We start from the raw sequence: 21,033 nt of genomic DNA on the forward strand, positions 1-21,033 counted from the left end.
ATAGCCTTGAGTCGCCTGCCCTAGGTGACCCTTCTTGGAACCGGGACATTGGACAACACAGTCTCAAGAGATACCTTCCAATCTCAGCCAGTCTATGGCTCTGTGATTGGCTTGATTTGGACCTAACTGATTATGTCTGGGCTTCCTTAACAGAGCAGTCTGGGGAATACCACTATATGTGTGTCTGCAAGGAAAGGTCTGAGCATAGATGGTGGTTTGTTTGCCAGTGGGCTTAGCACACTCAGCATCAACAGCCCAGAAGGCACACTTGGAGCTGGGCTTGCAGGCTCACCTCTGAACAGCCTTCAGGTCTGGTCCAAGGGCTGCCACTAAGAAACCTGGACATAACTAGTGTCACTGAGCCCTTTTTTTCCTGAACTGCAGTGGTGGTATCGTGACATAGGATTAAGCAGACAGCTGATATCCTCAATTCTTGCAGTTCTTTCACAGTGGAGTTGTAGAAGGGGTCATCTAATAATGAGTGCATACAGAGATCTTGCTAATTCCATATGCTTCTCTGCCAGGATGTTGATGATAACTGACTATTATTTTGTAGGTGTGCAGTGCGATCCAAAATCAAGATTTCACTGTTATTGAGGACTACTGCACTGGCCTGCGAGCTCTTCTTTACCTGAAAAGCATTGAGGAACTTGAAGACTGGAATGGACAGAGTCCTGCAACCATGCGCCATCAGAAAGGAAAACCAGTACCTAGAATTGCTGACTTGATGGGAAAGGTATGTTATTCCATTGCCATTCCTAAAACTATGTCTTGGGTTTGAATGTAATTCCATAATCATTGTATGCAGTTTCTGCTACTTACCTTGATTAATCACTGCTACTGTCACAATTAGTCACCAGATCTTTTTCCTTTTAAGTATTAATAAATATTTGAAGGCAGCTTAAGAAGGCAAACTTGAAATTACTTGATATGGCCTATCATTTTTACTATAAATATGATCACTTGATTAATAACATCATGTCTTTAAAATGTCTTTTTAAAAAGGCAAATGCATTAGAACAAATGCATTAGAACAAGTTCTGGAACTCTTTGTTTTAATGAAACTCAACTGAGTTCAGATTGATATTAATATTGTGCTAGAAATTCCTGGGTGTTCCAGCTGGGGTGCAACATTCAGGAGACATGCAAAAACCCCGTGACACTGGATCTGACCAGCTGAGACAGGTGTAACCAGCTGTTAGTTGGAACACTAGATCAGGTAGGAGTGGTCCTTCAATCACTTTAGCTAAGCATCTCGAGGTCTTTCATGTCTGCTGACACCCAAATGCTCTCTGAGGCAGAGAAGTTCAAGGTGAAGATCATTGACACCAAACAAGTTAATAAATTCCACAAATCACTTAAACCTAGAAAGTCTCTGATGAAACAGGAATGTCAACTGTGGTCTTTATGAAATCCTAACCTCTGGACTGTCTTTCCTCTCTGCTCTGGTAGTTCCCTGCTACAAAAGCAATTTTGTCAGATGCATTGGGTTTCAGCTGCCCCAGTACTGCTCGCCCCTCCACCAGGGCACCTGCTGATCCATGCTGAGAAGCAGGGAAGTGTAACTGGCTTCCTAGTGATGCCCCGCTGCCTACTGCTCTAAGCAAAATACCTGCACAGCAGGGAGGCTGAGCTTTTGTTTCTGGTTACTAGAGGGGATCACTTTGAAGCCTGATTTCAGTAATACATCATGCCTATTGATTATCCTTCCCAAAAATCTGATATACGCCTGTTGAAAATGTTGTAAAAAGTTAAGAATTACAAAAGAATAGGATTTGGAGTGTCAAACGCCTCCAAATCTCTGCTTATCATTGCTGATGACTGGAATTGGATTTAGCAGGAGATTAGAGACTCCTATATTGTTGTTGTTCTCTGTGGAGCTCTGAAAATTATAACATTACCTTCAAGGAGGAAAGACAATCCTATTCCTAAAGCTCTGGATAATACGCTGCTTAAAAATAAGCCAAGATATAAGCAGTTTCATTTTCATCTACTTATGTTAAGCAGTTAAACCAGGCTCAAAGGGTTATATCTGAACTTCTTTCCTTTAACACCTGTAGAAACCTACACAGCATTTCCAACTCATGTTACAGAGATTTGTTATAATTCTTCTTTAAAGCTGCATTCAGTGTTCTATCTTTGTATTACCTTTGTATTTTACTAAACAGACAACTGTTGTCAAAGACATTTCTCATGTCCTTTTCGGTGAGGAAAAAATATTATAATTCTTAGACTTTTTTACTTGTCACTACATCAATAATTAACTTTAAAAAGGTTGTGTGAAAATATGCTTTAAGGAAGCATTTAATAATTCAAGGGAATCTTAACTTGAAACAGGTCATATGAAAAAGAAGAAAAACAAAGCCCTATGTAATCTTGTCTGGCTGGCTCTGTTACACATTTAGAAGGAATAATACATGCAGAATATAATTGATTGTGTATTTGTATTAGCACTGAAATTTATCGCATTGTATCATTGCTACTAAATAATAACATTTAAAGTTAAGCAGGCTGCATCATTGATAAGCTAGTGATACATTTTAGGCATAAGCTCAGGATGGCAGTTTGTCCAGGAATGAACAATCAAGGGAAAAGGAAGAAAAATAATATAACATGGGTAAAAGGAAACACTGTGATAAATGATCCTACTAGGGGCAATCAAATACAAAGACTTGATATCATTAATATTTATAATATCATAATTAGCGAGACTGTGCCTAAGCTGTGTTATTAGTGTAACTAATTATGTTATCATAAACTAAGTTTGCAGTATTATAGGAATCAGTATTCTTACTTTCATAAATTATTATCAATATTGGATTTCATGTACTTGTATCTAGTAAATTTAGTTAAGTACTGTAGTTTCATCTCAATTTAAACAAAAATATCTAGCTTGTTTGGCAGCAAGTCATAACACACACTTCTGAATCTCTAAAATAAATTCAGTAAAAAGCATGTCCTTACTCTCTATTTCAAACAGAGAAGATAACCTATTGATATGCTCTCATTGATAAAAGTCATGTGTAGGAATGTATAAATTTCAGATGGAGTAAAATGTGACAGCTAAAATCCTGCCTTACAAGTTGAAAAACATAGAAGGAGCTGTCCAATTTTGTATTGATATTACCATGAGACGAAATGCAGTTTCTTCAGTTAGACCCTGTGAGAAGCTAAACAGTAAATACTGCTGAACATTTGCATTCAGAAAAAAAAGTGAAGATGCTAGTTTTGATATGTAGTGTGCTTAGTGCAATAAATGTAAAAATATAAAGGATTCATCCTTCTTTTTGTTACAAGATTACTATTATTTTCAAATAGAATCACAGGGATAGGGAGTTCAGGCATTTGACATTTTAATAATAAGGAACTAGGAGAGAATTATTTTCATCAGTATCAAGAACCACTTGCTTTCTGATTGTGTACAAATTCATTGGGCCTCTACCAGTTTTAAATATATTGCAGATTTAGGAGCCATTCTGTTCCCAGCTAGGTATGCTCATAATTGTATCTGTTTTGATTCACAGTGCAATATTGAGTGATAAAGTCTGTATTTTTATATAACAGTGGACTACTCTTTCTTATAATTAATTTTCTGTCTTGATTTCAGCATCAAACAGATGCTAAGTGCACTGTTGCCACAGGAGAGTGGTACAGTGGGGTTTTGTCATGAAATATTGTAGTATTCGATGACCAGAGTAAACTAAAGATAAATACCTTCTTCTAAATGGTACACCTGGCATCAAACTGAAGATGCCTTGCCATGCAGTCACCAGATAAATGACAAACTGAACAGTTATCACTGACAGTTGTTACATTCATCACAAAAATTTCCTTTTTGAATAGAAAGAATACTTAAAGTACTGTGCTAAATAGTGTAATATAACAAGCAGTTAAATAGCAAATATAAAATGCTTTGTCTGAAAAAGGGAATCATGTTGATTAGTATCTGTTCATCCTTCTCTAATAATGAAACTAATACTTCCATTTGACAATTTATAGCCCTTGAAATATCAGAACCATCATAGCACTAGACATTATTTTGGAAACTTGAGTGCTGTTTTTGGTTTTCCCTGTTTCAGAATATATTTATTTTTGTATATAGACCCTAAATTTATCATTTTTGACACAGAGGTAGATATTTTCCAATATTCTTTTCAGTAGCACTAGCTTTTTCCCTTTTGCTAACACAGCAGTTGCTTGCCAGTATATAGAATGTGACCTGTAGTACTACACTGACTGTAGCAGCAGTGAGACTTCCACTTAGAAATACTAGCCTCAGTTGTAGCTTCCAGTCACTGGGTGATACAGTTTTCCATAGGTTCACCAATTGTATTCCTTCTTTCCTGGGGCTGTAGTCTTATCCATAACAGCTCCAAAAACAGTCCTAGCACAGATTCTGCATCAGACTCACGAAGGTGGCCAAAGCCAGTCTTCTGAGCTTCCTTCTTCATTGCTTTTCTGATGGCTTATTTAGTTGTTGTTTGCTTTTTTTTTCCTGTTGAAGGACCTGACATTTGAAGGGCTGGCACAGATGACTGTCATTAGTATCAACTCTGAATCACCTTTCCATTAAATGCATGGAATAAAACTTGTCAGCTTGTCTCAGCTTTAATCTCAGTTTGCAAATCTTGGCACTGAGATGAGAGAATGGCAAGCTAATGATGACACCACACCGCTTCTCACTGACTCCTTCAAGGAAGAACTTTTGTAAAAGCACACTTACCTCAGCATGAATTTAGGACTGAGATCAGGTGCATGATGCAGTCAGGCAGACAGTTAAGATGTAGTGCACACACTTACAACTCAAAGTTGTTAGGGTGACTGCATAAAAGAGAGGAAGGGCATAGTTAGTCTCCTTACAATCCCGAATTAACAGAATTATGTTTTAAAATAATATTCCTAATTTTCTCAGGAGGATACATGACCAGGAGTGATAAAGGTAACTGTTCTCACTAGGTATCTGGATAAGGTACAGTATTCCCCAGAGGTACAATTTGATCTCCTGTGTGTTTCACTGTCTCACCTTGACTGTTTGTTACAGGACTCTTTTATTAGTTGCTCGCTGATCTTAATCCAGAGAGCTGAAGTGATTATGTCCCAGAAATTCAATGATGTCAGCTGGTGATCACAGAAGTGGTACAGTGTGTCTCTGTATAAGCTTCCACCTAATGTCAGCTATAAAAATCATGGTTAATGCTGTGGCCACTATACATGCCAGGGAGCTGAACATCAAAAATATGGCAATATATTCAATTTGTAGGTGTGGGTTTATAGGAAGAGATAAATATATATGGATGGTTCATACCTTGCTTTCAGCTCTAGGAGTTTTGCAAAAAACTGTTGTTTGTTTGATCATGTCTAAATTATAAAAAAAATAAAAATAAGGAAAAGATAATTTAAGCATCTTGATTCCAGAAATATGCAAAATACAAAACAAACTCTTTTAATAGTGGATAATTCTCAGCTGGTAAGGTTGTACTGTACTAAAAATATTAAAACTGTATGTGATAAAAACACATTTATAAACAGGTTTTGTTTAGCAGACAGATAAAAGAGAATGGTGCTGTACATGTGCTGTACATGTACATGTGCTGTACATGCGCAGTGTGTGAACTTCAGTGAAAATTCATCACCTTAGATTTAGCAAGCTGCTGATTTTCATCTCTGAATGGACTTCCCATTAGAACAGACTTCCCATTAAGACTAAAATACTCATTTCCTTCAATTATCTATGGGTACTAAAAGCCAAGTCTTCTGAACAACACAAACTTGCTAAATCCTAACTGTATTGCAGTCAAATCTAAATAGCTGTTTATATGGCAGAGAAAAAAACCCTTGCTATACCAACTTGATTTCATCCAAAATATTAAATTAAATGTTAACTCTCAGCCATGGACAAAGTTTTGACTGCCTTAAAATTCTTCAGGATCTCTGACTGCCTTCACTGAGCAGAGGTTTTTCACCCTTTATTTTTGGAAATGCTCCTTGTTCTTTGGGAAGGCAAATTTTCTGCTATAGTAAAGCATGGCCTGCTTTTTTCCAGCACTGCATAAAAAGGACAGAACAAATGGTATTTGTGGCCATGTCCAGAAATACAGGCCATTTCATCATATATTGGTATAGAGATTGCAGTTAAAAAATGACATTGATGAAGAAACTCTTTTTCCCATATTGCCATCACCAGTTCTGAAGAAGAGTCAGAGGTGGGGGAAAAAACAGGTTTAGAATGTGGTGGGTTGACCCTGGCTGAATGCCAGGTACACATCAAGGCCACTCTATCACTCCCTTCTGCAGTTGGACAGGAGGGAGAAAATATAAAGAAAGACTCATGAACTGAGATAAGGACCAGGAGAGATCACTCACTGATTACCACTACAGGCAAACGAGGCTCAATTTGGGCATAACCAATCAAAATCAGAGCAGAATAATGAGAAGCAAAACAAATCTTAAAACCACCTTCTCCCTACCCCTCCCTCCTTCCTAGTTCTACTTCCTCCCCCCTAGCGGTGCAGGGAGTTGGGGAAAGGGGTTTACAGTCAGTTCATCACACGTTATTTCTGCCACTGCTTGGGGAGAAGAGTTCTTCACCTGCTCCAGTGTGAGGTCCCTCCCACAGGAGACAGTTCTCCACAAACTTCTCCAGCGTGAGTCCTTCCTATGGGCTACAGTTATTCATTGACTGCTCCAGTGTGGATCCCTTCCATGGGGTGCAGTCCTTCAAGAACAGGCTGCCCCAGCATGGATCCCCCACAGGATCCAAGGTCCTACCAGGAAACCTGCTCCAGCATGGTCTTCTCTCTCCACAGGTCCTCAGGTCCCTGCCAGGAGCCTGTTCCAGGGTAGGTTTCCCACAGGTTCACAGCCTGTTTTCAGGCACCCACCTGCTCTGGAGTAGGTCTCCTCCATGGGCAGCAGGTGGACCTCTGCACCCCCGTGGACCTCCCTCCCATATCACAGGAACTGTGCATCAGCGCATTTAAGTTCTTGTTGGGTTGACCAAAAATAAGGTTCTGCCAAAGTGTCTCAACCATCATTTGCAGGCAGATGAAGAAGTAGGTTCTTTCCTTCTGCTCCCTGCTTAGTCTTCACCTCCCCACCTGATGATGGAAGATCTCCACAGGCATTGCTTCTGGTGCTTCTCTGTGGGGCATCACCAGCAGCGTTTTGAGGAGCGCCAGCAGAGCAGACCTCTGCACCCCACTAGTCACATTTGGCAGGTTTGCTGCCATTGGTGAACTTCCCAGTCTTTCAAGCTGAATTCAATTATGAGCCTGACCAATTTGTAGAAAAAAAGGACCACTCTGACATTAGTGGTTTTTTGACTGTTCTATTATGGAAGTTTATGTGGTGATTACTTACAGTGCTGTTTCTCACAGAGAGAGCAGGTTGTTACATAAAATGTATCTTCTCTAACAGCCATTTGCAGTAGAAATGTATAAAACAAAAGGAACTAGGATTATTAAAGTGTATTTAAAGTAGTTTAATCTTTGTGGGTTTTATACGAACTGTATGCTAAATTTGCTTCAAGCGTGGAGTTTAAAGTTTTAGAAGCACAGCCAGTAAATGTGGCTATTAAGAAGCCGTGTATTCCCGTTAACTCCTTGGCTGTGGCGGTTTTAATGTGTTCACTGCTGGCAGTGGACATCAAGCCAGGAAAATCCAACTCCTGATGCAAAAGGATTTTAAAAAAAAAAAAAAAAATCCAGGCACTGCCAAAAATACATAATTCTTTTTTTGTACTCTGCAGTTTGTTTTACTTAGGGAAACGGCCTGGTCATACCCTGCAGCATGCATTCATTACAGTGATCTTTGACTGGCAGATGCAGAGTAATAAGATGCATATTTTAGTGCTTATTATAATACCCTGTCCAAAAACAACTTGACAAATTTGTGATTTCGACAGTATCTCATTTTGCTGGCTGCAGTGCTCTGTGATTGCCTAGTACACGTGGCTTCCAGATTATGCATACCACCAATACTGCTCATTAAAATGGCCACAGTTCACCAGTTTCGGTAGCTTGGAACGAACTTGGAATGAATTATTATACAACAAAGAGGCTGCTGTCATGCAGAACAAAAGACAAGCAAAAGAGAGCTTCGGCTTAATGAGGCTAAGTGAGTGTCTCCCCTGCATCACCAGCTACTTGACGGCCTTTGAGCATGGATTTTTTTCTCCACAGGCCAAAACCTTTGGTCTATTATTTTGTGTTTATGCACCTTGAGGCTAATATACATTTTAATATGCTGCACATGGAGAAAAAAAATCAGCCATTAGATTAGAACATGTGCACTCCCTGTTAAGTTAATGACAGCCGAACATAGAGATAAATTTAGGTTTTCATATTTAATTATAGCACAGTGCAGTACGTTTAGCAAGGATAAATTGCACTATTATTATGCTTCATTTTTTTTGACATCTTTTCATATTAACCATGCGCACTTACCCCCACTTCCTCCCCAGTGTCACAGATAATCTCTCTGTGCATCATCCTTCTCTAACACCATTAATTTTTTATTCTGTACAGTTGTATATGTATTGTTGCATTTGTTACTTGGGGTTAGCTTGCTAGTTGGATAAAACCATTCAAAACAGCCCTTGTGTTAGGTGATCTACATAGGCAGTTAAGGCCAGGGAAAAAAAAAGAAAACCAGCAACATAAAAAGAACTGGCTTATGTGGCCAGAAATGGCTCCTCATGTCTGCTCCCAGAGCAGAGTTCCCAGCCCTTCTTCCCTGGATGCTCTCAGCACATTGTGCCCTGTCTGTGACTCTTTTCTCAAGGAATTGAATTGGAAAAGCCAGAGAAGTAATGCATGGATGGTTAAATTAGTTCTAAAGCATTTTGTAGTTGGATAATATTAATATAGATAATGGTGATATTAATATAAAATGTCTCTATAACTATGTAGGGACTAAACCACACCTAATGTTGTAGGTGGTTTGTGCTATTTGGGGCTTTGTACATGTGTACATGTGTTATCTTTGTCAGAGCTGTTCCTTCAAGAATAGCATGAGGAATTAGGTCAGACATCAGCCTTATAGAAGACAATATGAATTTAAACATAGAGGCAAGCTGGCATGCAATTCAGTCTTTCTATGTTCTTATCAAGTTTAATGGGAGTATTTGACAATTTTTGTGCTGCCATGTGTTTGGTGGTGATGTTGGACTATTTGTAACTACCCGAGAGAGCTCTTAGATTTGCTTTCAACTCTGGTTTGAGCTATTCAGGTAGCTGTGGTTTGTGAAAAATATGTTTGCATGCTTCACGAAATTAAGGAAATACTGGTATTTTCAAAGTGGATTAAAGCAGGTAATAACTCATAGGAAGAAGATTTTCCTCTTCCCGCTGTGTATATAAGCAAGCAGAAGATATTATGCTACAGGCTTATTCCTAGATTATTTCTTATTGGATAGTTGTTTCGTGACAAAATACACTGTGGCTTGATGACCAGAGGGTCATGACAGGAATAATAATCACCATATGAAAGGGTGTCTGGATCTTGGTGATAAAGCATTCCTCATCACAATCAGTCAGCACTTGCTGGTGCAAGAATTTTCCTCAATGGCAGAGATCAGCTTTTTCATATTCATTGAGAGCAAATCAGTCTCTCTCTCTCTTTCCCTCTCCCTCTCCCCCCTCTTCCTCCAGCCTTCAGTTCTTTACCAGCTTTTACTGCCAAAGAGTATTCTCTTTGTCAGATGAAACTCACAGAGTTTGGGGATGTTTAGGGTGCTGCAGTGTTTGCAAGATTTGTATTAGTTGCAGAGCCTTATTCTGTGTCCTCACTGAGTAAATCTATGGTCAGCAGTGATTGATAGCTAATTGTCTACAGTTCAAGCACTAGCAAATGTGTCGGCAATTAATTTATGCGTGCAAAACTCTTCTCCCTGATTTTGTAAGTGCAGATTTTGATGCAAATTGCTTCTGTGAAAGCAAGGTTGTGGCTTTCAAAATGGAAGCTATAATTACTAGTCTGAGAACCCAGTGATATGAAATTCTTTCTCTAGAATCTACCCCTAATGAGAGAAGACATTTATTAACAATATTGTATATTTCTAAGCAGTAATTCTAACCATTTTTTGTTCATTAAGTGCTGGTAAAATACTTGCTATTACACAAGATGTAGTCTTACAGAGTTGCAGGCTGTGTCCTACAGACATCCAGATGGCTTAGAAACATCTCTGCAATCAGAAAGACCTCTTCTGTATCTACAGGTAGCTATTATTTGTAAAACCTAATTTTATTTGTGTGTTCCTGTTTTGGTTTTGGTACTAGTCACAGACACACATACTGATGTGTAAGAAAAGACTTGGACTTTAAGCTTGGGAAAGAATCATTGTCCCATTAAGCTTCTCACCTAAGAAAACTGTTTACTGGGATAGCAGGGTGCTCTGTGAGCTACAGTGCTCCCTGCAAGGAAAGTGCAAAATTAAGTCTGTGTTATTGGAAATAGAAAGCAGACTTAAAATTCATTTTCAGCGTGTTTTCCAAGAATTGTGTGATTCTTATGCTAGTTTTGAGAGGAAGTTTGACAAGAACATCTTTTAATTCTCTTAGGAACAGATTTGACCCATAAGAACAGCCCTAAGTGTAGTGACATGCACATATGTATGAGAAATGTAGAAGGAGAGACTTACAGGGAGAGGATAAAGAAGATAAAACTCTTAAAGTGTCCATATGTCCTTCCCAAATGATGTATGTAAACATAAGAGATGGAGAACTCAGTGCTGTACAAATATTTGAAGTTTGCAATCAGAGAAAAAGTGATTTTATGATGCAGAGTGAAAACTCAACCAAGACTGATGAGTTAAATTGGGAAAAAAAATACAGTGTTCAGGAGAGGTAGGAGAAAAATTATCCAGATTGGAAGAAGAGCGTTTTTTTAGAAATAATGGAGGTTTCCTACTGGGTTGCTGAGATTAAAGGTAGGGAAGACTTTTGAAACTTGAATGCATGGAGTCTAATGGAAGTACTGCTGGGAGAAATTTTGGGTTGCCAGGACTATGTGCTGGACTTGCAGACTTTTCCTGTCTGTACAAGCTAACCCATGGCCCTTTCCAGCATTATACAGCTGCACAGTAGGGGCTATCCATGGAAGCCACTGGATCCTGATGAAGTGTTCAGATGGTGACTCAGCATGAGTCACTGGAGCGATCAGTGTCCAATAGTATGCAAATGACATGTTGTTTTGCCTAAAGAGTAAGACTAGACTTAAGGAACATGATTATGACCTTTCCCACTTATTTTACTTTTATTACTATAAAAAGCCCTTGAAGATTTTTCTGTAATCTTCTATGGTTTTGATCCAGCCACATGGGTATCTCAGCAGTCAGAGCTGTACTTTCTGAGTTTTTATGGACAAACGGATTAAAAATGTCTTTCTGTTTCATTACCCATTAGTCATACATTGGCACAGGGCAACTGCCCCCAGTAACTGAGCAGAGCTGTTGGGCACACCATTTCTACGTGTAGAAGTTAGGAAAAGAGAATTCTGCACTGTGCTGACCTATTCATGCTGAACAGATTTCATTAAGGCCCAGGAACTGTGTTTGGGTTCCAGGGAAAAATTACAGCCAGCCTGTAATCTGCTGCTCCACACTGGGGCTCTGTAATAGTTTGAAGTGGCTTGGCAAGAATTTTATTGATTTCTCAGGATCTCATTCAGGCTGATTGCACTTGGGTGCTCTGATGGTTGATGTTTAAGAACACCTACCCCAGCTGTTATTAAGAAGGTGGGTCTAATCCTCACATAGGTAAGACCTTGTTTGCCCTTCATTCAACTCAGTAGACAAGTTTTAATGAAATAGCTCCTTTTATATTTTATGCCATGACTCTGTTTTTGATTGCCACACTTGTAACTGTCCAGTGTAAGTAAGTCACTGTATAACCCATATATTGGTCAGGATATGTCATATCATATATCTGTTCTTTCATTAATCATTTTGTGTCTTTTCTGTTTGACTTGGAATAATTAGTACTTTTTTTTCTATTACTGTGTTGTATTTCTTCCAAGTTAATAATTTATTTATATAAAAGCTATAAAATACCATGTTGTTTTATACAATATGATGGATTCATGAGAAACACAGAAGCATAGCACTAAAATATGAGGATTTTCTTAGATTCTGCAAGACAAGACCTCGCAGTTGAATTTAAAGGAGTTGAATTCTAGAACCTATCAAGTATAATTTTATTTATTTATATGACCCATCATTAGATCATATAGCATTATATCCTAGATGTGAATTAGCCAAAAGGCATCTTTTCCAATTCCAAACTGAAAGTCTAATTCAGACTGTCCAGCAGTTTTTCCCTGCCTTCACTGAGCCGTCTTTCAAGTGCTGAGCACTCCTGACATTTTGAAATATCCATTTAAAAATTTTCAATTTGTAATTTTAAAGCCAGAAGGCTCATTTAAACCCAAAACAATTGCTCTATAAGTGCAAACATTTTACTAAATTGTATCACTAAGCTGTAAACAACTCCCATACCACTGACATTAGGAAAAAATAAATAATGAAACCTCTAAATTTACCAGTTAAAATCAGAACAATGAGAAATCCTTGGGTGGAAATCCTGAAGCATGAGTTTACCTTTTGTAACTAAAGGGCACCCAGAAGAAGTGTGGCCTCCCAGAGCCCTTTTGGGTGGTACAGAGCAGGGCTAATAAATGCCTCATGCTTCAGAACTCCCCTCTCTTTTTTCTTCACAACAAAGTCACCTTCTTTCATGTGATAGACTGCAGACATTTTCTTAACAATTTTGTCATAGTTTGGGTTTGACCCTCAGTCCCTGGTCTGTGGGTGGGCTTCAGTGCCTGCTGCTGGATTTTGGACCTAATTACCAGGATAAAGCAGATGGAGGAGAAAGAGTATTTACATTTTTCCATAGGACTTAATTTATTTTTCTGTTGTTTATCACTGAGTTATTTTCATCTGCGTAGTGTGAATAATTTGCAAAGGTATTTATAACAACATTTGAGTGATGAACGTGCAGTCTGAAAAGCTTTAAAGTCTGCCTCTCTGTCTCCATTTAAGAGAAAAAAACATTTCCTTTCCATCCTGACTGTGTCTTTAGTTGCCCCTAAATGGCAGTTTCGGAGGGGATGCTCTGAAATCACAACCACTGTTTTGACTGTATGAGTACTGGTTCATAATTCAGCATGCATTGGGAAAATAAATTTTAGTGCAGAATTGAGCGTGTATTTTGACATGAAATCTCAACACAGTCTATTGTAAGAATCAACTGTCCAAATACCATCCCACTCATCCACAGAGAAAGGTCTCAGTTTAAAGTATCTGACTGGCTGAGCTGCCCTTAGGATTCTCCAGCACAAGGAGTGAAGTCCCTGACCCTAAGCATTAGCCAGGAGATACTCAGTTGCTGCTGTGAAAGGGACTGTGTCACAACAAAACTTGCTTTCAGTTTCAAGCATTGAGAGATTGTATACTGTTATCAGTCCAACACAAGATAATTCTATAAAGCAATTGCAATGAAAACTTGAATACTCAAGAATTACATAGGTAGCGGTGGATACATAAAAATCTGAGCTCATAACCATAGTCTCCCTTCCTCAGTCCCATAAGGGTACTTTAACTGTCTTCCTGTCTTGCAGCTCATAAACATGCTTCTTTTCAGAAAACACCCCAAATGCTGTTGGAAAAGGGCTATAAAGTTTTATAGATATATTTGAGAGTATTATAAAAGTATAATAAAATAAAAATACTGCAAAGAAATAGAAATTATTGAACAACTGAATTAAAATTTTAGGCTGAGATTGTTTTATTGCATTTGGGTTCTATTGAGCTTTTACAGTCATGAAGGGATAGAATTCTTTTTGGAGTTCAGAAAATTTAGGATTTTGATTTTAATGTACTTGTAAACATTTGCTTAAACACTTAAATAATTTCAGTATGTTGCTGAAGACTACTTATTTTTAGCCTAATCAGTAAAAAAGTGAGTTCTGATGTTTATATTTTGAAAATGTTTTACTTGATTTTAGGGAAATATTTCTAGATCAGAAATGAAAGTGTTTTACTCATATAAATTAAAATGTTAAGTAATTAGGTAGCATTACAGTGAAAATAATAGAACAATATTGGTGGTCAAAAAATTACAGATACTTTGTTTAATGTGAAACCAGTTTCACCCAAAAATGTATGCCCTTTCTCTGAAAACCAGGCAGGGAAAACAGCACAGTTGTTCTCAGTAGTGCTGCTCCCTCTTTCCTGTTTGGAAGTGAATAATATGCAAATCGGTCATCGCGAAGGCGAAGGTGGACAGTGGGAAAGTCTGGTGACTTGATAAGTACCAAAGCTTATCTACATTCTCACAGGCAGGAGTTTTTGCAACTTAAAGTTTTCATTCTGTTTTGTGGGGATTTTTTTCCCGTCCAAAATCAGGTGGACTACGAGACATTTGAATTTTTCCCATGGTCTCTCAGTCTCTCAGAAATAGTTTCAAAGACGTTCAAAATATTTCAGGGTTTTCTCTCCTGCAGTGGCTCCACAGTGGCTGTTCCTAGCTCACCCTCCATGGCTCCCCTGCCACCTTCTGCCCATCTTGCCCTGAGTCCAGGCCTGGGGGATGCTCTGCATAAGATGCCCCAAACCATGAACATTGCTGTGGTGAAACCTGATAACCCTCATGGCCTGCTTCTGACCACTGTGTGTAACCTGTGCTGTAAAAGAGGCAGGAGAGTGCTGAAAATTTTATGTAGGGGTGCCTGTCCAGGCTTAAGTTCTGGAGGAATTTTTTAATGTGTTGCCTAGTGATCTGCGCTGAAACCAAGCTGCTGGTTGTGAAGTGAGTTCAGCCAAAAAGTTCAGCTATGGTTGTGCCCCTGATGGCTTTGTGTGCATAAGAACAGCAACACTTTTTTAAAAGTTACTGGGAATTTTACTATGGTCTGTTATAACTGATGATCTCTTAAATTATCATAGCAATCAGGAACTTCCAATAAAGGCTGAAACCTGCTTTGCTTTGTCTTGCTGCAGTAGTATGTGCTTTTCCCCAGCTTAAAAAAATAAGTAGTCTTTTAAGACATACAAAAAATGCAGCTTGAAACTCAAGAGTGTCTGTATCTGGTTTTCATGGGGGATGCTTGAGAGGAATTAGACTGTTTTCCAGGGGAGACTTATGGCACACTGTTTGTGTATAAATTAACAACAATGAAAGTGGTAAATTAAAATTGCAACATCAATTTCATTCTTAGTTCTGCTTTGCATTTATATAGAAGGATTTATTACTACTGTGATTTACCTTCTACTAAGAGGTAAAAGAAAGGAAAGTGTGAAGTAGAAGCAGTTGTAATTATCTTCTGGAAAACTTCAGCTTGCAGAAAATGCTGCAGTGTATCTGCTCAGGGACTGAAGCTGCTGTGAGCACACCAGGCCATCCTCCCTCCATTTCCTAGGCTGGATTTCCAGCATTTTTCAACAGAGCAGTTCAGTTGTAAGGTTCGACATGTGCTGAAGGAAAGATCTATCTTCCATCTCAGGTGAAGCGTTGACCTCCTGTATTACCTCCATTTCTTATGTTTCCTTTTTCTTCCCCGCATGTGCTGGCAATAAGGACTGTTGGTGGTGTGGAAGCCCTAGATGGGACATCCTGGCAAAGAATGGCAAACCAGTGCTTGGCTCTTTCCTTCAGCACCAGCAATACAAATATCCTTTGTACCTTATGTGCTGGCTTAAACCCCAGGAAAAGACTGTACTCCGTGACTCCATTCATTCCTTGTGCTTGCTGGATTTTCAGCAGTACACTTTTTATAATACTGCTGTGTAAGGTGACTGAGTTGGCTTAGGGGCATGTCCACAACTGTGAAACAAGCTCCCACAGGACCTAAGATTCAGACAGTGCCTTTGCCTTTCACCCTGTGACAATAAAAGACACTTTTCCAGCTTTACCTTCTCTTTGCAGAAGTGCATCTATGTTGCTGCTTGCTTTTGTTTTTACAGGAAGGAAATTACTGAAATCTTACCAAAACCAAGCAGCTTGTCCCACACAAAAAGAATGAGAATGAGAGAGCAGGTGAGCCATGCAAGATAGGTAGAGTTCATTAGTTAACAGACACTGTTGGGATATTTTAATGATGAAGGTGGAATAAAACCTTTCCAAGGGAAGACAACAATGTGAAACAAGTGTCCATTTTATCTCATTTCTTTTGTCTTCTGGAACAGAGACACTGAGAAACAGGCTCAAGAAACCTAATTAAATACTGAAAGGAAATGAAAATTAGTTCACAGTTCTGTTCCCCAGACTGATTCTGTGAATATTCAATTTGTATTATTTTCAGGAAAAGGTAAGACATTATAACCAGAATTCTCAAGGTATTTCTCATTCTTGAAGAGGAGACTAGGTGTCTGGGCTGGTCTTTACATATGATCCATACTCCCAGTAGTGTCATTAGGAGCTGCCAAGTATTTGATGTATCTCAGATCAGTTTCATTGTTATAAAAGAATTCAGTGGTCTCCCCAAATCTACTCACTTCTGTTGGGTAAATGTTTAAAGACTTTGAAGCAAAGCTTTCCTAAGGAATGAACATTTGCTAATAATAAGTAAATAGCATAAGTAATAATAATAAGTAAATAATAGCAAATAAGTAATAATAATAAGTAAATAATAATAAGTAATAATAATAAGTAAATAAGCAAATAAGTAATAATAAGCAATATAAGTAATAATAATAAGTAAATAATAGCAAATAAGCTGAGTTCCCATGTAAGCAATAATCAACATTAATTTTTCAAAGGTGTTCACTTAGAAAGGAGCATTAAATAAAAATATTAAGATTTTACTATTTCTCTGTACCATTGTCAGTATCAGTGTCACTGATACCAGTAAAGTGTTGAAAAAAAAACTCTCTAGCATCCTGAAGATTGCTTCACTTCCTAACTAAGACTGCAACAGCATTTTCAAGAGTGTGAAAAGAACCCTCTGGGATGTAAAGTAGCCATAGAATGGAGAAACCATTTATTTTAAGGTCACACCTGGTGCAGGAGCTTGTTTTAAGACTAGGCTGAAGATACAGCTCATTCTTTGTCTTGTACTGGAATATTGTTTTTCTCGCTTTTTTAAAGCTGTATTTGTCCTTCTCCCATTTTGGAAAAAAAAAAAAAAGAAAAAAAAAAGAGAGAGAAAAAAAGAGCTGTTCTTAAATGTTAAAAAATGCAGTGATAGCTGTGATAAATAACTCCATACTACAACATACTTTTTATTGTTAGCAATAAGCCTTGTATCTCTAGTTCCAGAAAGTCCCTAATGACAGAGGATGGCGTTTATTGAAATTAGTTGGATGTTACACTGTTTTACTTAATTCTGCCTGGGCACTGACATCAAAAGTGACTAGATTCCTGTAGGCACCTGACTTCAGAAAGGAGAGATATGTCTGTACTTTCAAATTAAATGTGCCCAAGAATATTCCTAGGTGCTTAGGCCAGCTGGCACCAAGCAGCCTGTGCCAAGGATCAGAAGCTGTTAGTCTCCTAAGCAGGTTGGCTGCAGGCAGGCTGCCTGCTGGGAATGGCTCCTGGAGCATGCTGACTTCCAAAGCCTCTCCAGGAATTGCCTGGGACACTGATAGTCAGCACAGGCCAAAAGCGGGCAAAAAAATGTTTTAACGTTTTGTTAGGATAGATGACAACATCCTTGTGCCCAGGAACATTCCCAGACACTGATTTACTACTGTGGATATAGAGAGCATCTTGCTAAAGACTCTGAAGGAAAAAAAAGAAGACAAGTTATGGCAGTATGTGAGTGATCATAAAAGATGGACAGATGGACATAGAAATGAGCTTTATTAGATAGTGAAAATTGCACTCAGAAATAGATATCTAACAGCCTGAGGCTCCAAAATCAAGAAAAGCAGTGAGAATTTTTAGAAAATCTCCAGAAATATCTTCTATCTAAGATCTATTAGAATGTAATGTAATATAATATATGACTAATACACATATTTTTGTATGGTGTGACTAGTATATATGTATTATCCAAGTATGGATGGTCTGAAAAAATGATACCTCGCTGTTTTCCCCAACAGCTAACCCATGAGTTCACTGCATCCTAATGCCTGAATTCAGTTTGTAGGTGGGACAAAGCTGCAGTGGTTCAAATGAGAGCACATGAAGAAGTACTGCAGACAAACAGGTCAAATAGGAATAGTGTTGTAGAATGAAATGGTTAATGCTGCAGACTGGTTTCCACACAGTATTCATTCCAGGTTTTTTACTGTGTTCTAGCTCTAGTCTGGTCTCATGGGCTAAATGCCCATTAGCAGCTGGAGCTCATTTTAGGTGCACTCCTGGAGCACATATTCAGCTTTCCTTTCATCCAAAGTAAAATACAGTCTGTGCTCTCTGAGACTGCACTGCCATAAGAAGCAAAGTGCAGTATGTGGGGGTAATCAGGAGATTCACTTCAAAGGTGTACTCCTGATCTAAACTAAAGCACGAATGCAGGGGCACCTGGCGAGCTCATGCAGCAGCATGACAGCAACACAGGGCTTGTGGGCATGAGTAGAGACAGCTGAGGCCCGAGACAAGCCCTTAACCACCCAGAAAAGAAAATGTTTGTATAGACAAGGAAAAAATTTGTACAAACATAAATGCATTAGCACATAGCAGAGAAGAAAAATCAACTGGTAACTGTCTTGCAGATTTTTTGCATTGGCAAGAAGATTGTTTTGCAAAGCTTGCTTACAGTAGCAAAAAGAAAAAAATCACCACATCAGGAGAACAAACTGACTCAGAAAATGTATCTTTACACATATCTGGCTTTCATGCACTACATAAGAGCAAAAAGAAACTTTTGGTGCTGTTTGCAGAAGCATGAACTTTACACTAAGAGCAGCAGCACTAAATCAGAGAAGATTTTGAATGCCAGCTGGACAGTTAAAACATCAATAAATAGTAGACAACAGTGACTTTGTTGGCATTTTCTGGGAGTCTAAAACTGCTGACAAAAATGTACAGAATATTACACAATAGAACAATCAAAATACAAGCAGGACAATATCAATTACCACGAAAAGTTGAACTAATTAAAATACTAGGAAGTATAGATAACTCAAAAATACTCTTCTTTCAATGAAATCAAGTGAATCAGTGGAGCTTGTGATGAAAGTGGAGCAAACAATTCATAAAAGCTACAGACAAAAAGTCAGAAAATTTAGCTGAAATAGCTAGTAAGCTGTAAGACCCCCTGTAGCAAAGTATTTAGATGAGGTTTTAAAGGCCTGAGATGTCTTCTAGGCAAAAAAAAAAAAATTGCTGGAAATGGACACAGCAATGCAGCACTTAATTAATGAAATGATCTCAGCACTCAGAGAAAAAGCAATAAGGCAAGTGAAAGTAAGGAGAGCGTTAAGTCTCATTGCTGAGGTTTTGCAGAGCCACAGGTCAGATGGGCAGCAAACCAGCTGGAGAGAATATGTGAAGCTGTACATATCCATAGTCTTTTTGCAATTTAACAAGGCATTATACAGACCTGCAGGTGGTAATATGCTTTCCATCTTAAAAAAAGTAAAAGTATTTTCAGTTTCTGATGCAATATTAATATATTTGCAAATGTATTAGATATAAGAATTACAGGTTGTAACTACCTCAGTATCTTTTGAGCATCCCTTTAGCGTGGATACCGGTGGAAGAAAATGCAATTTGAGATCAAAACTGTAGTAGAAGAATGCCAACACTATGAGCAAGAAGAACTAATGGGGCTGGCTGGGATCACTGCCATAGCTGTATAGATGCAGAAACAGAGCAGCAAAAGCTGTAGCTGATCATGATTACATTCTCATCTATCTGCTTGAAATGACCAAGGCAATAAATCTAAAATGAAATAAAATGAGATGAAATTGCATTTGACTCCTGGAGCACTGGGATAATTGCTGACCTCCTAAAGGCTATTACCTAGCTCCTAAAAAATAAAAAACATGCAGGATAGACCCACACCTGAAAATGTCAGTTGAAGATTAGTGGGATTCATAAACTATCTTACAATACTTTTCCACACTTTTCAGATCTGTACAGCCTCCTGAGGTGATTACTAAACAAAACCATGCTATGAATACAACTGCTGTCATTTGCTGCAGTCTACTCATGTATAAAGGAGCTGGACAAAATATCCCACAGCACAGCATTGCAGCATGTAAATGCCAAGGCCTTTATATTGCACAAGGCAGGGCAGGGGAAGGACTACAGTTTGCATGAGGCATACATTGGACACAACTGCTCCAAAAAGGCTTGTACATCCAGCAGCTGAGTGTAGGAGCAGTTCAGCTGAGATATATTGGAGTAATGTGTGCAAGTGAAAACGTCAATCCTTATGTTCCAAGGGCAGGAAACTATATGAGTACAAAGTGACCATCAGTTATTAGAAAGCATTTTATAAAGCCAGAACTAGCACCCTGTCAGTAACCACAACCTGCAGTGTTGCACATAGCTCAACATCTGGAAAGAGATTGAGATGTACACCCCTGAGTTCTTATCCAGGCTGCACTCTAAAATAGGCTTTGAGGAACAGTAGAGCAATGGATGTGTTCTCAAACAGCAAATCTCAGCACCTAAACTTTGCCATGTTAGTCACACTTCTGTGGCTTGACCGTCATTTTGCAGCATTTGCTGCAGATGGTGCAGTGAGGATGGGGCACTCTGGAAGTCCCACTACCAAACTGCACTAGGAAACGGTGGAATCTGGGCTCATTCACTCATACAAATAACCTGGAAACAAAAATCTAGTCCACTTCTCATCTCTGCTACCACTGCCATTGCCTTGCAACAAACTGGATGGCAAAACTGAGTCAGGAACTGAACTTGCAAGGCATCCTTCAGTAAAAAAATGGGTCTAGCAGAAAGTCCTGGTGTTGTACGGGACCACCCACTGCATCTTCTCTGGAGGCAGGAAATGGCCCCAGCCTTCCTGAGGAGAAGCAGTGTGGTGACTGCTCCTGCCTTTGTAAACTACTCAGACTGAAGCTCTCCTAGGAGCTTTATCCATTGGGATACACAGCACCTCTATAAAACATGGAAAACA

At 38.7% G+C, this 21,033-nt stretch overlaps 1 protein-coding gene across 1 annotated transcript in view; it reads left to right on the forward strand.

Moving 5' to 3' along the window:
- The window catches only part of DPYD (dihydropyrimidine dehydrogenase), a 314,495-nt gene that overhangs the window by 269,365 nt on the left and 24,097 nt on the right, over positions 1–21,033 (forward strand). Inside the window, exon 21 of the mRNA XM_027880005.1 lies at positions 557–736. Coding sequence (XP_027735806.1) covers positions 557–736 — 180 coding nt within the window. The remainder of the gene's footprint in view (positions 1–556; positions 737–21,033) is intronic.

Source organism: Empidonax traillii, unplaced genomic scaffold (genome assembly GCF_003031625.1).
Source record: "Empidonax traillii isolate 1590-97213 ecotype Southwest subspecies unplaced genomic scaffold, ASM303162v1 scaffold62:size2133460, whole genome shotgun sequence".
Classification (NCBI taxonomy): Eukaryota; Metazoa; Chordata; class Aves; order Passeriformes; family Tyrannidae; genus Empidonax; species Empidonax traillii.